The sequence below is a fragment of the Anabrus simplex genome, chromosome 2, assembly GCF_040414725.1.
Source record: "Anabrus simplex isolate iqAnaSimp1 chromosome 2, ASM4041472v1, whole genome shotgun sequence".
NCBI lineage: Eukaryota > Metazoa > Arthropoda > Insecta > Orthoptera > Tettigoniidae > Anabrus > Anabrus simplex.
In genome coordinates, this window is record NC_090266.1 from 1,195,462,046 (window position 1) to 1,195,475,042 (window position 12,997).

The window sequence follows — 12,997 nt, forward strand, 5'->3', positions numbered from 1 at the left end:
GCCTTACTGATATGATGTCTAGAGTAAGCTAAGTATGTCTACTTACACCAAATAAATCTGTCAAGTTTAATTCAAGAATTCACTTATTCAGCTACCAGTAGTTTTCTTTGTTATCTGTTCTTCATGTTCATGCTTGATAATGCTTGCTTGCATATCGCTGGATGAGTCACAAATGTAAAACTTGTCATAACTAGTCTAGACTAAAATCTCAGTGAATATATGTATGACATGGTTTGTTGGAGAGTTTGGAGTTATGACATCCAGGCCCTGAAAAATTTAAGGGCAGTTTTGGTTGAAGAGTGGAACCTCATTTCCCAAGATGATCTCCATGCTGTTATGGACATCATGCCTGCTCAAAAGGCAGTGGTTTTATCATGGGGTTGAAACACACCCTTTTAATGTTTTTTATGTGTGTGTTTTTCTAAACTTTTCCAATTGCTGGTAAGGTGTGAAGTGTGCTAGGTGCCATTTTACTAATAATGACAATGATGGTGAAACCAGCCTGGATATGATAATACATGTCTGAAACAATTCATACAAGATCATCGTCATACACTAAAGGCTAAGCAACCATTCTCCTCTCAATCCTGCTGTTCTCTTCACTTTCTTGTAGTCTTTATGTACCATCAAGTGTCTGACATCCTCCTTGATCTTCCTGTTCCTTTCTTTCCTAGTATTTTTCCTTCAAACACATTTACCAGGAAGTTATTATGTCTCAGGATATGACCTACTAGTTTTATCTTCCTTCTTTCTGTATCCTTTATCAGTCTCTCTTGCACATAAATTTCCTTTAGAACATCTCCGTTTGTCTTTTATTCAGTCCAGCATGTCCGCGTCATTTTCCTCCAAATCCACACTTCAGTTGCTGCTCTTTCCTTTTTTCCAATAGTCCAGATCTCACAACCCTAGGTAAAGTAGTACACTTCAGACAGAGGATTTTATAAAAGCCTTTCTGGTTTCTATAAATTTATATAGGTATATGTTAAAAGACTTCTTTTATTTTGAAAGGCCTGTTTAGCAAGAGCTATTCTTCTTTTGATTTCTTTGGTGCATCTATTGTCTTCAGTTATAATGCTTCCTAAGTCACAGAAATGTTGCACTTGTTCTGTTTAGGAATTTCTTATTCTTATATCTGTATTAACTTCCCTGCCATCTTTGCTCACAACTAAAATTTTGGTTTTCTGACTATTGATTTTAAGTTTGTAATATTTCAGTGTATCACACAGTCTGCTGCTATGGAAATGTCATCAGCAAATCTAATACTGTGGATTCTTTTCCCATTTCTCTTTATTCCTTTAGTCCTTTCCTTTAAAACACATATTGCTTCTTCAATAAACAAATTAAAAAGTTATGGTGAAAGTGGACAACCCTGCCTCATTCCTTTCTTAATTCTTGACATTCTTGTACATCCATTCACCACTACATTTGTGTACTGGTTCTTGTAAATTTTTCAAATGAGCTTTCTATCCTTCCAGTCAATTCCTACTTTCTTCATACATTTAAACAATAGTTCCCAGTTTATCATTCAGAAGCTTTTTTCAAGTCAATGATTTCTTTATCACTGTACAATTCTTCTATATATTCTCACCAACGTTCCAATTCTTCTTCATTATCCACCAGCAGGTTTCTATCCTTGTCCTTCAGCAGAGTGGATTTTCATTTAGGTTTGTACTGCATGGATTTAATTTTATGATATGGCTGATCCTGTCTTCCATTTCTCATATCATTTTTCAATTTCTTCAGCTACTTCCTTTGCATACTTTTCTCTCCCCTCTCTACATTTACTTCTGATCTGATTTTTTATTCTTTTATAGTCTTCCAATTTATTTTCTTTACTCAGTTTATTCCTGTCTTCTGTAAGAATTAATATCTCATCTGTCATCCAGTGTTTCCTTGGCTCCAGTTTCCTCTTACCTAAAACCTCATTTACAGCCTCTCATTATTCCATCCTTTATCTTGATCCATCCTCTAATTCTTCTCGATGTCTTCGTATCACTTCATTGGTCTTTTCTTTGAAGAGCTGCTTAGTTTCCTAATTTTTTAGACAATATACACACATCAAAAAAGTTTTGCATCTTTTTGGATCAAAGAGTTCCTGACTCTTTACAGAAAAATGAAAGAGAGACATACATACACACGTGGGTACCTTATCAGCATTTTTTATTGTCTAACAAAGCAACAAATGAGAGCCTCTATAACACTATACTACACTAATTTCAGGTGGATAATCTTGAATCTGGAAAGATCTCGAATCAAACGCATCTCAAGCACCACGTTCACGGGCGAGGAGTTAAAGAGGAACTGCTCGCCAGCAGTGTATTTTCACGAAATTTCGTCTGTCAACTTACGGCCTCAAGTTTACCTCACATTATTGAATATAATACTGAAATATAGGACTAAAACTATTGACACACTACTAAGTCAAGCTGTTTCAGTGGATCCGTGCAATATATATGCCATTAAATCTTTTAATCTAACAACTAAACAATCCAAGCAGTATAGATGGTTCTTTGATCATAATCCACAACGAACTGTTTTTTTACACAAATTGTTCAATAAAATGGTCTTCTACCTAGTTACACTGTATAACAATACTCTAGAACAAAATTAGCTGGTAGTGCATTCTTGTAAAGATCTCTCATAACAGAATGTTTAAAAGGTTTTATATAATGCTTCAAGGCCAGTTGTACATTTTTAACAGCTATTAAGATATAATTAAAAAAGGAAATTTTATCTGAAACTTCGTGCTATAATTAATTTTATGCATAGTTACAAACATTTAGCAATGCCAGGAAACATACATGTACAAGACTGTATATAGAACTTTTTATGTCTTTTCTAGAACCTTATAAGGAGGTCTTTGTTTTTCAGCTATCCAAATGTTTTATGATATAACGCAATTGTAAATAACAAACTTATTTTAGAATTTTCTGTGTTTGTACATACATATGTTATAAATATTCTAATGTAACTAGTTAAATGTCCTTGTTACTTCCTCCTAGGCTGATGATGGCAAATAAAATTGCCAAAACCGGTACCAAAAATGACAATAAAAATGTGAAGTTTTAATTATTTCTCATTTTTACAGTATTGAACAGGTGGAAAATCCTACCCTTATCTTTGACTGTAAATCTCGTTTCAGTACAGACCAATAATGAAATTTTTGACGTTAAATAATATGATTATGCGTACATGTTCACATGTCGACATTGCACATCGTGCCATCCTAGATGCTCACTACACCACTTAGAACACACCTCTAATGCGTCCACACCAGTGCTACAACTTCAGCTGAATTACTGCCTCCAATTTGAGCGGGGCATTTTGACTGTGGGTTGGGGTGTGAACAGGTGTGAGTATATTTACAAACATCTTAAGGTTCATCTTTACGGCCTGCATAGGATAGGCCATGATAACAACACAGTTAAATGACGCACAGAGGTGATGCAAAACATTTTTTGAGGTGTGTATTAATTAATAATTTTTTATTATATGTTTGAAGTGGGTGGGAGGCATCATTAGATCAGTGGTTTAGCTGCTGGCTTTCCAATTTTTGACCAAGATTTGATTCTGAGTCAATCTTGGGCTGGAATTTTCACCTGAAAAATCACCTGGCGTCAGGAAGGGTATGTATCTTAAACCTCCTACTAAATTCCGGAATGAGCCAGAATAGCTCCAGGAACCTCAGAAATACATGTGATAAACTGAAAAAAAGATTTTGTCTGGCTCCTTGGCTGAATGGTCGAAGGCCCCGGATTTGATTTCTGGCGAGGCTGGGGATTTTAGCTGCATCTGGTTAATCCCTCTGGCTTGTGATCACCTTAATACAAATCTTCATTCCACACAACACATCACACTATCAAACACTATGGAGACATACAATAGTGAGCACATCCCTCTACACAAGTTTTGCATTAGCAAAGGCGTCCAGCTGCAAAATGTAGTGCCAATCCCAAGTAATTGGGAAAAGGCTACAAATAAGAAGAAGAAGAAGAAGAGTGTTATGTTTGAAATATCATGATTTAATACGTTCTAATAAGTGTAGTAAATAATCAGCCAAACTGCAAGTGATCCATTTTCTATGCTGTAAAAAAATATGACTTAAGTACAGTGTCTAATGTGCTCAGTTCAGTCTATATTCTGTACATTAATCATCCTTTCTCAAAATGGCACTAAGAGCTCTCTGCAACTAGATTCACATTTGCAAGTTTTTATTTAGTAGGAGACATCTAGCTAGCCCTTGACAGCTGCATGTACAGACAACATATTTCTGATGATAGGTGTTGATTTAAGAAGTCGTTTTGTAGAATATTGATTTATTTTGAGATTTAAAAAAAATCCTTATATGGCAGGCTGCAAGAACTAAACAACACCCAGATAAAAATATTTCAAAATTTGTCACTATTGTGTCCGTGCTTTCCTTCAGTTACATTATGGTTTTTCCTCAAATGTTACCATTAATTTGCCCTACCGTTACTGTGTGTGATTTACTGTGGAAGTTGCAGTTGACAGAAGACTTCTTTTTAGCTCTTGGTGGGTGCTTCATCATCACCCTCCCCTGTGTCATCCATGTCAGATGGCAGCCCACGTCGCATGGTTACTGAAGAGTTCAAAGATATCCCACCTCCACGGGTGGGTATTAACAAATATTTTTGTTGTCTTCGTTATGTTATCTTGTATTTTTCCATGCTCTTGCATGATTGCTTGGTTGTAAATTATTTTATCTATTGCAAAAGATATAATCATTTTTAAACATATTATGTTTTATGTACACATATTTTCAATATTTAATGTGGGTATGACACTTTACTAAACATACTCCAAATGTTGCCAAGGTAGGCATGGTTTGATTTCAGCTTATTGCGAGTAAAATATTCTCTAAAGAAATCTTCGACACTATGGTTTAGGAGGCCTCTACATAACTCCATGCCCTATAGCTTATGTCCCATGATTTTTAATGACATACAGGCCAGTATGTTTTATATTACAGTAAAATACCAGTATAACAAAATTTTGGGGACCTCTGTAATTAATTTGTTATACTGAAATTTTGTTATACTGAAATAAGTCAATTCTTAAGAACTCACCTAGTATTATATCCGTTAGTTGTTGTTGTTGTTGTTGTTGTTGTTTTTAGGGGCGGAACTATGAGGTCATCTGTCCTGTTATATTCGTTTTAGGATCTATATAACTTCAAAATACCATTATGAGTTATAGTATTGACAGATGTTTGCAGAAAATCTATTTTTACATTGTACCAGCAAGTCTACACATTGTTCCAGAACCTCATTTTTTTGAAAAAGTGTGTGATTTTCTTCTGAACAGATCCAGGCACAAAAGCTCATTCCAAATAGTCACCAACCACTGCACATGAATTTAAAACAGATTCTGGCACATCACTCCGTGACACAAGAAAATCTTGAAGGCGATGTGCCATGTTCGTTGCCTGCTGAAGAGTCAAGCTCTGTCGATCACAATCATTTTGGGGGGTTGTCTTCCTTTTCCTCCTCATCACATGGATCTCTATCATTCATAATGTCCTCCACAATTTCCTCATTGGTGATTTCTTTGTGGACTATTACATCACTATCTACATTGATGTAGTCGGTAAGACTTACTGTAGATGGCACGTCCAACGTTGTATACAAACACTTCCAATTCTCCTAGGTTTTCTCATCATCCAACACTTCACTCTCTGTGATGTCTTCTGTAAAAACCACTCCAGCTTTTCTAAAGCAGTTTGTGATGATGTCTACAGTCAGGGATTTCCGTGCAGCATTAAATACCTGCATTGCTCCTAATATGTTGATGTTAATGTCTCTATTCGTGGCAACGTTGCACAGCATTCGACGGACCACATGAGCTCGGTAATGCTGCTTTACGATAATCTATAAGTTTCATTTCCGTATTGATTATATTCACAAATATGAAGTTTTGAAGCTTCCACCTAATTAATACATATGTACAATACATATATATCAATATATGTATTGATTAGGTGGAAGCTTCAAAACTTCATATTTGTAATGTCGCTTCACTGCGTGAATTTATACCCTGATCCAGTGGCTGCAGAATTGAAGTTGTATTTGGAGGCAAAAATAAAACTTTTACATGCTCCAAATAGCAAGGCACACAATTATGAGAAGAGCAATTGTCCAATAATAGAAGAATTCTCCTCTTTTCGGCCTTCAACCGACGTTCCAAGTCCAACAACCACTCTTTGAATAGCACAGATGTCATCCATGCCTTAGAGTTGTGCCTGTATTCACAGCAGGGCAGATGTTGCACCCCGTTGAAGCACCTTGGCTTCCCAAACTTCCCAGTTATGAGAGGCTTCAGTTTGTCCGCCCATGTGGAATTGGTGCACAAAAGAGCTGTGATACGTTCTTTTGAACGTTTGCTCCCAAAACGCTTATTTCCCTTGAAATCAAGGGTTTTGTTCGGCATTAGTTTATAAAATAATGCAGTTTCGTCTGCATTATAAATGTCTGCCGGCCAATATTCCTTCAAGGCAGCCATTAGAGTCTCCAGCCGCCATGAAGACGTAACTTCCTTCGGGGCATCATTAATTTCACCATTTATAATTTTATGGCATATGCCATATCTCTCCTGGAACCTATGAAGCCAACCAGCACTACCCATAAATTCAGGTGACCCAAGTGAATGTGCGAAAGATCGCACACGCTCACATAACAGTGGGCCGTTTATTGGAATGTTTTTACTCCGCATTTCCACAAACCACGTATAGATGGCTTGGTCCACCTCCTTGTAGTCGGCTGTCCTGATCATCTTACGCTGTGGACCTAGGGGATCAGCATCAATGTTTTCCTCTATCTTACTTTTCTGTTTTTAAAAAAGTAGAAAGTGTTGACGGGCTAATGCCATAATTCTTCGCTACTTCTCCTTTCTTTCCGCCTTTCTTTACTTCTGCAAGTATTTTACGTTTTTCACTCAACGAAAACTGCTGTCGCTTCTGCTTATCCATTTGCGATGATATGAACTTATTCAACGAAATGCACATGAAATTTGCAAGTTTAATGATATAACCTTAACAGAAACACGTTACTTTGCACATTAAATACGAAGAAGAAACATGCAATGTATGATGCGACAACACCGTCAAGTTCATTGGTGGATTACAAACATCTCAATCCTACTCAGTCAATAGTGTGACGTCTTACATTGGTTGATGGGCGAAGCCTATTGGTTACACAAAGCGTAACGTTCATTGGTGGATTGCAAACTTGGCGCTCCTGCTCAGCTAATAGAGTGACGTCTTACATTGGATGACGGGCGAAGCATATTGGTTACACAAAACTGATTGCCTTCTTGATTGCATATGGTGCATATATGAAAAATGGCGATCATATCATCTGAATAACGAAATAATATAACAAGAAAAATGTTGGTCATAGAACAGGATGAATTTTAGTTTTAATTTGAGAAAATTTGGTCAAATTGGTAAAGAAAAGAGCTCAATTTCAATTTGTTAAACTAAAACTACGAAATTTGTTAAAATGAAATATTTTAACACACAACAAATAGGGAAAAAGGAAGGGACCCCCCCAAAAAATTCATTGTTCTGAAAATTTTGTTATACTGGTGTTCGTTACAGCGGAATTCTACTGTATGTTAGTTCTATATTTTCTTGTCAGGCTGATGACCTAGATGTTAGGCCCCTTTAAATAACAAGCATAATGTTTCCTTATCAGCATTGTATTATGCTCAGAAATATTACCATTTTAAAGTTGTTATTCTTTGATATTTAGACTTCTTTTTTAGCTCTTGATTGCCTTTGTTTATATGAAATCTTCCCTAATTTGTTAATATCGCTCTGTTGTCCAGCTCCATGGGTAAATGGTTAGCATGTTGGCCTTTGGTCACAGGGGTCCTTGGTTCGATTCCTGGCAGGGTCCGGAATTTTAACCATAATTGGTTAATTTTGCTGGTATGGGGGCTGGGTGTATGTGTCGTCTTCATCATCATTTCATCATCATCACGACACGCAGATTGCCTACGGGCGTAAAATCAAAAGACCTGCATCTGGCGAGCCGAACTTGTCCTCGGACACTCCTGGCACTAAAAGTCATATGCCATTTCATTTCATATCATCGCTCTGTTATATTAAAAAGATTATTCATTACGCTCATTAACGTTTTCTCTACACCTCTTCTTAACATATCCTTCATTACATCGTTGTCTCTTGTACGCTTGGCACCATTATCACAGCCAGGAACCTCCCTAATCCAGACTAGTGTATGTATGTTCAGTCTTCAGCCCTAAGGCTGGTTGGATCCTCAACAGCTCTGTCATCAGCTGTCATAGATGGCCAAGACATCACTGATGAGGCGTATTAGGGAAATGAGGAGTGAGGTAGTTTCCCGTTGCTTTCCTCACGGAGCCAGAAGTTGCTATTACATATCAGTCTGCCAAGCCCACTGAAATGCATGCACCAACCGACCCTATGAGCAACATTTTCACACCATTCATAGCAGGGACTGGCTGCACATGTAATGGCATTACTAGCATTGCTCATACCTCAGTCACTTTCATATTGTCAAAGCCAAGGATAAGACAGAGACAGATCAATGAAAGTAACAAAATTGCTCTAGCTCACACCAGAAGACATAGTGCACTGTAAACACTAGGTCCTGCCAGCAAAGGCATTCCAGACTAGTACGGACCAGTATTCCATTGAAATTTCATGTTGGTGGCTGACATCTCATTATTGCGTGCAGGTTAAGTTCATATTGAAACACTGTCATGCATGTAAACAGTGAGCCAGTATCAAGATTAAACCCCTCTGAAAACAAAAAGCACTCTTCAAAGGCAAACTCTTGTGAAGTGCGGACACAAAATATTTGTTTAGGGTGTTGTCCTACTGTATGTATGGACATGAAGATTTCCTGATAAAAATTTGGCTTTAGCTTGTATCCCACATCATCTCCACCTAAAAATCTTATGATGAAATATTATGCGATAATTTGATCATAGCATTTTATCCTTGAGGTATAACTGAGGAATATGAATAGTCAAGCAATATTAGCCATAAGAAATGATGAAGTAAGGAAATTCAACTTGCATATTATAAAAAGATTGCCAGGAGATATTATTAACCCATTTATGCCCAAATTATTTTTTTCTTCCGATATTGATAACTTGTATATATAATCACTTAATAGGACCCACTATTCATGTACAAATGAACAAAACCATATTTACTTATCTAGAACCCATATAAACACATAAGCACTTGCTCGGGAAACAGGGAGAGATAATATTCTGAACATCAACCTTAGCAACAATTTATTTCTACAGACTTACAGTTCACTTACCTTTAGAAATGAGTGTTATAATGACACAAAGAGCAATAGTTGTCATTGTTCTGTTTAATTATAATAATATTTCGTACCCAAAACACGTAACTCAGATTCCATAACTGACAGTGGAACTGAAACTCACTCATGGTAATGTACAAAACATCTGTCATGAAGGGGAACATTACACCTCGCACAGGCCTTCACTGTTTTATTGCGACAAATCTTGCATCGGCGCCTAGGTTGTTGACTTATCGGCAGGTGCCCTCGATGGTCCTTCCTCTGGCGTTGTAAGCGATGTAAGTCGACCTCTTCCCTTAGGAGCTGTCCCATATTTGTAGAGAATTGCCTTGGTTGCTTCCCAATTAGGGCATCAAGAGACATACCGTAGCTCCTGCTAAGAATCCAGGCATTGTTTGCATAAATCGAGCAACCAAAACAAAATAGGAATGTACCATTTTTGGCCACGAATTGAAATTCGCAAATCTGACACGTTATGGTTCATGAGATCAACTCCACCCATGCTTTGGTTGTACTTACGGAAAACATTTGGCTGTTTGACTTTTATTTTCCCCTGTTGGCTGACTGAGTATCTTGTGACCTCTTGAAGGGTAGCTACACCAAACCGATTTGACATAATGTTCACTACACCATTGTCTTTCCAAGACACAACTATCACACTGTGCTCTTTATCAAAACAAAATTCAAAGTAAGCACGCTCTTTCTTTTCAATGACAGGCTTACCAGAAATAGGGCACTTTAGCATTCTGTTCCTTCAAAGAGTTCCTGTAGCATGATGGCCTTTTTCAGAGATCCTACATAGAAGCTTAGCTGACGTAGAAAAGTTATCGAAATAGAAAGAAAAAGCAGTTCCAGGAAATACTTCAGAAAGAATATTCACAAATGTCATCACTACTGCTTCACCTAATCCCACTCCGTTCTCCTCCTTTATATCCTTGGTAAATGTCAGCCTGGAGACAGTAGCCTGTCCGCTGAGCGGCTACCCAGCCTTTGAAGCCGAAACAAATTGGTTTGCCGCGGATGAATTGCTTACACCTGTGGCGTTCGAAATATGGTATCATAGACTCATCAGTAGATACTTTGTCTTCATTGGAAGCATTTATAAGAAATGACTTGTTTAGATGATTTATAAAATTCCTCAGATTACCCATTTTGTCACCTGCAGGGAGATCCAAATTATCACAAACATGAAGAAATCTGAATATTTCCTCAAACCTATTCCTACGCATGCTGTTCTGAACAAGTTTGTTTCTAACGTTATCTGAATTCTCCCAAATCATCCTTCTTCGTGGTGGGGGTACATACCCACTCAGAAATAGTATGCCGAGAAAAGAGTACATCTCTTCCAACAATAATTGAAACTGTGGATTATTGGTGTAAGAGGCATAACCAGTGGTATATTTCAATATTTGAAGAACTGTATTTTCATCGAGAAATGCTTTTAAAAAGTCTATAGGCTGTGATTGGATCGTAAAATTTCTTTTACCTGGATGACAAATATTGGACGAAGAAGAGGGTGGGATCACCTATTTTCCAATTGAAAGAGTAGGATTTAGCTTTCCCATTAGTACAATTTGTATCCAAGTCACTACCGTCAACCTGTTCATTTTCCGGAAGTGGTTCAGGTTCATCACTGAAATCGGGAGCAAGTTCTGAATTGAAGTTACTGTTTATTGGTACGGTACCTGCATCACTAACTCTGCTGGAGCTTGAAGCTGAGCACGATTTAGTCTGTCAGGATCTGAACAATCTTCATCACCAGAGTCAGCATCTGTTTCTTCTCCTCCATCTTCAGGCAGCCCAATAAAGATATCAACACCTGAGTCAGGGATATCTGAAGGATCAGCCGCTTCGAACTCATCCAGAATTTCTACAACTGTCAGTTGCTGTACTCTACAATAAATTACAGAGCAATTAGGAATACTAAGACTAATTATGTAAGGTTTAAACTAAACATATGGTCATTATCGAGTGAATGGGAAAGTCAATGATAGTTCTCGAGTAACTGCCCAGCGGGTCGTTAGCGACCCATACTAGGTTCCATTGAAAATACCGGAAATTCTAAGCAAGTTATGCGGATATCAAGTTATGTATGTATATAATTAAAGTTTTAAATAGTAAATACTGCAATGAAGAACATGCCAATGAGAATAGTTATCATTTCTACTTACATTCTTCTCCCGCATGCAGAGGGCTGACAATCCATCTTTCTTCTGTTGACTCCAGATCAAGAATAACGCCAACAATGAATCAAATTCCCGCCTAAACGTGTGACGAAATATATAATGGTTAACTTAATCGATCTTACAAGTGTCAACAATGTGATAGCTTAAAGAAGGATAGCATAATTTGATGGGTCGAAAACGACCCACCTGGGCATAAATGGGTTAAATGCATATCCAGAGATTAAGCTGAGTCCCTGGTGTGTGACAAAGCTGATAACGAAAACATTAATGTGTAATATTTGACTAAGTATCTGCTATTTATAACTGTTAGGTTCTTCTGTCTGCCGAAATTAATTTTGAATTTATAATTTTTTTACCTATTTATTATTGGTTTCCGCAGAGGCCTGGTGCAGGTCTTTTGAGTGGACGCTGTATAGGCAACGTGCGCATCCGTGAGGAAGGGGCCCCACCAAAGATTAATTCTAATGCTGAAAACGGCGCAAGCACTCAGCCCCCGAGCCAGAGGAATAAACTAACGAAAGTTAAAATCTCCAACATAGCTGGGAACTGAACCCCTTGGAACAAAGGCCAGCATTTTAGCCATTTATCCATGGAGCCAGACCACGCTTACATGATTTTGTGTTAACTGAATCCCACTGTGCCAATTTATGTCATTCAGTCAATTATCCATGTATAATATGGATGATAATGATGACAGATAACCGACTTGTGTATCTACTATGAAAAAACAACTCGTTGTATACCAAACTCCACTGTAACCTGGTTATCAACATATGTATCGATACCTTATGATGGTTAACATCCTTTTCATTGGTATTCTGCTGTATACTTTTTCTAGCTCAGCAAAACTTTAACATAACACACCATTTCTCTCATGGTATTTCTCAGTTATATGGAGCATCCTGAAAATCTAGTCCTGCAGATTGTTCATGGTCCAAACCTACATTGGTTTCCACCCATCTCATCCTGTGTCAATTATTGTACCACTTTGGACTCTAAAATAGATCAGTCCTAAATGTTGGCTGACCGAGCTCGATAGCTGCAGTCACTTAAGTGCGGCCAGTATCCGGTACTCAGGAGATAGTGGGTTCGAACCCCACTGTCGGCAGCCCTGAAGATGGTTTTCCATGGTTTCCCATTTTCATACCAGGCAAATGCTGGGGCTGTACCTTAATTAAGGCCACGGGTGCTTCCTAGCCCTTTCCTTTCCCATTGTCCTCATAAGACCTGTGTTGGTGCGATGTAAAGCAACTTGGAAAGAAAAAAAGTTGGCTGCTGTTTTTACTGTGTAGTCTCTGTCAAAAGTAGACTTACAGTATTTGCTGGGCTTTATTTGAGCAAATCTACTTTCATTATTAATGAAATGTTTCTTGCCTTTCAATCCATGGAACTTAATAAAAGTTCTGTCAGTGTGTCTAAATTTAAATAAGGGGCAGTCAAATGAAAATTGAACATCCGCCATAATGTACCTTC

General features: G+C 37.7%; 1 protein-coding gene across 1 annotated transcript in view; it reads left to right on the plus strand.

The window, feature by feature from the left end:
• The window catches only part of Liprin-beta (liprin-beta), a 154,472-nt gene that overhangs the window by 66,576 nt on the left and 74,899 nt on the right, over positions 1–12,997 (plus strand). Inside the window, exons 5-6 of the mRNA XM_068226107.1 lie at positions 1,621–1,623; positions 4,528–4,632. Coding sequence (XP_068082208.1) covers positions 1,621–1,623; positions 4,528–4,632 — 108 coding nt within the window. The remainder of the gene's footprint in view (positions 1–1,620; positions 1,624–4,527; positions 4,633–12,997) is intronic.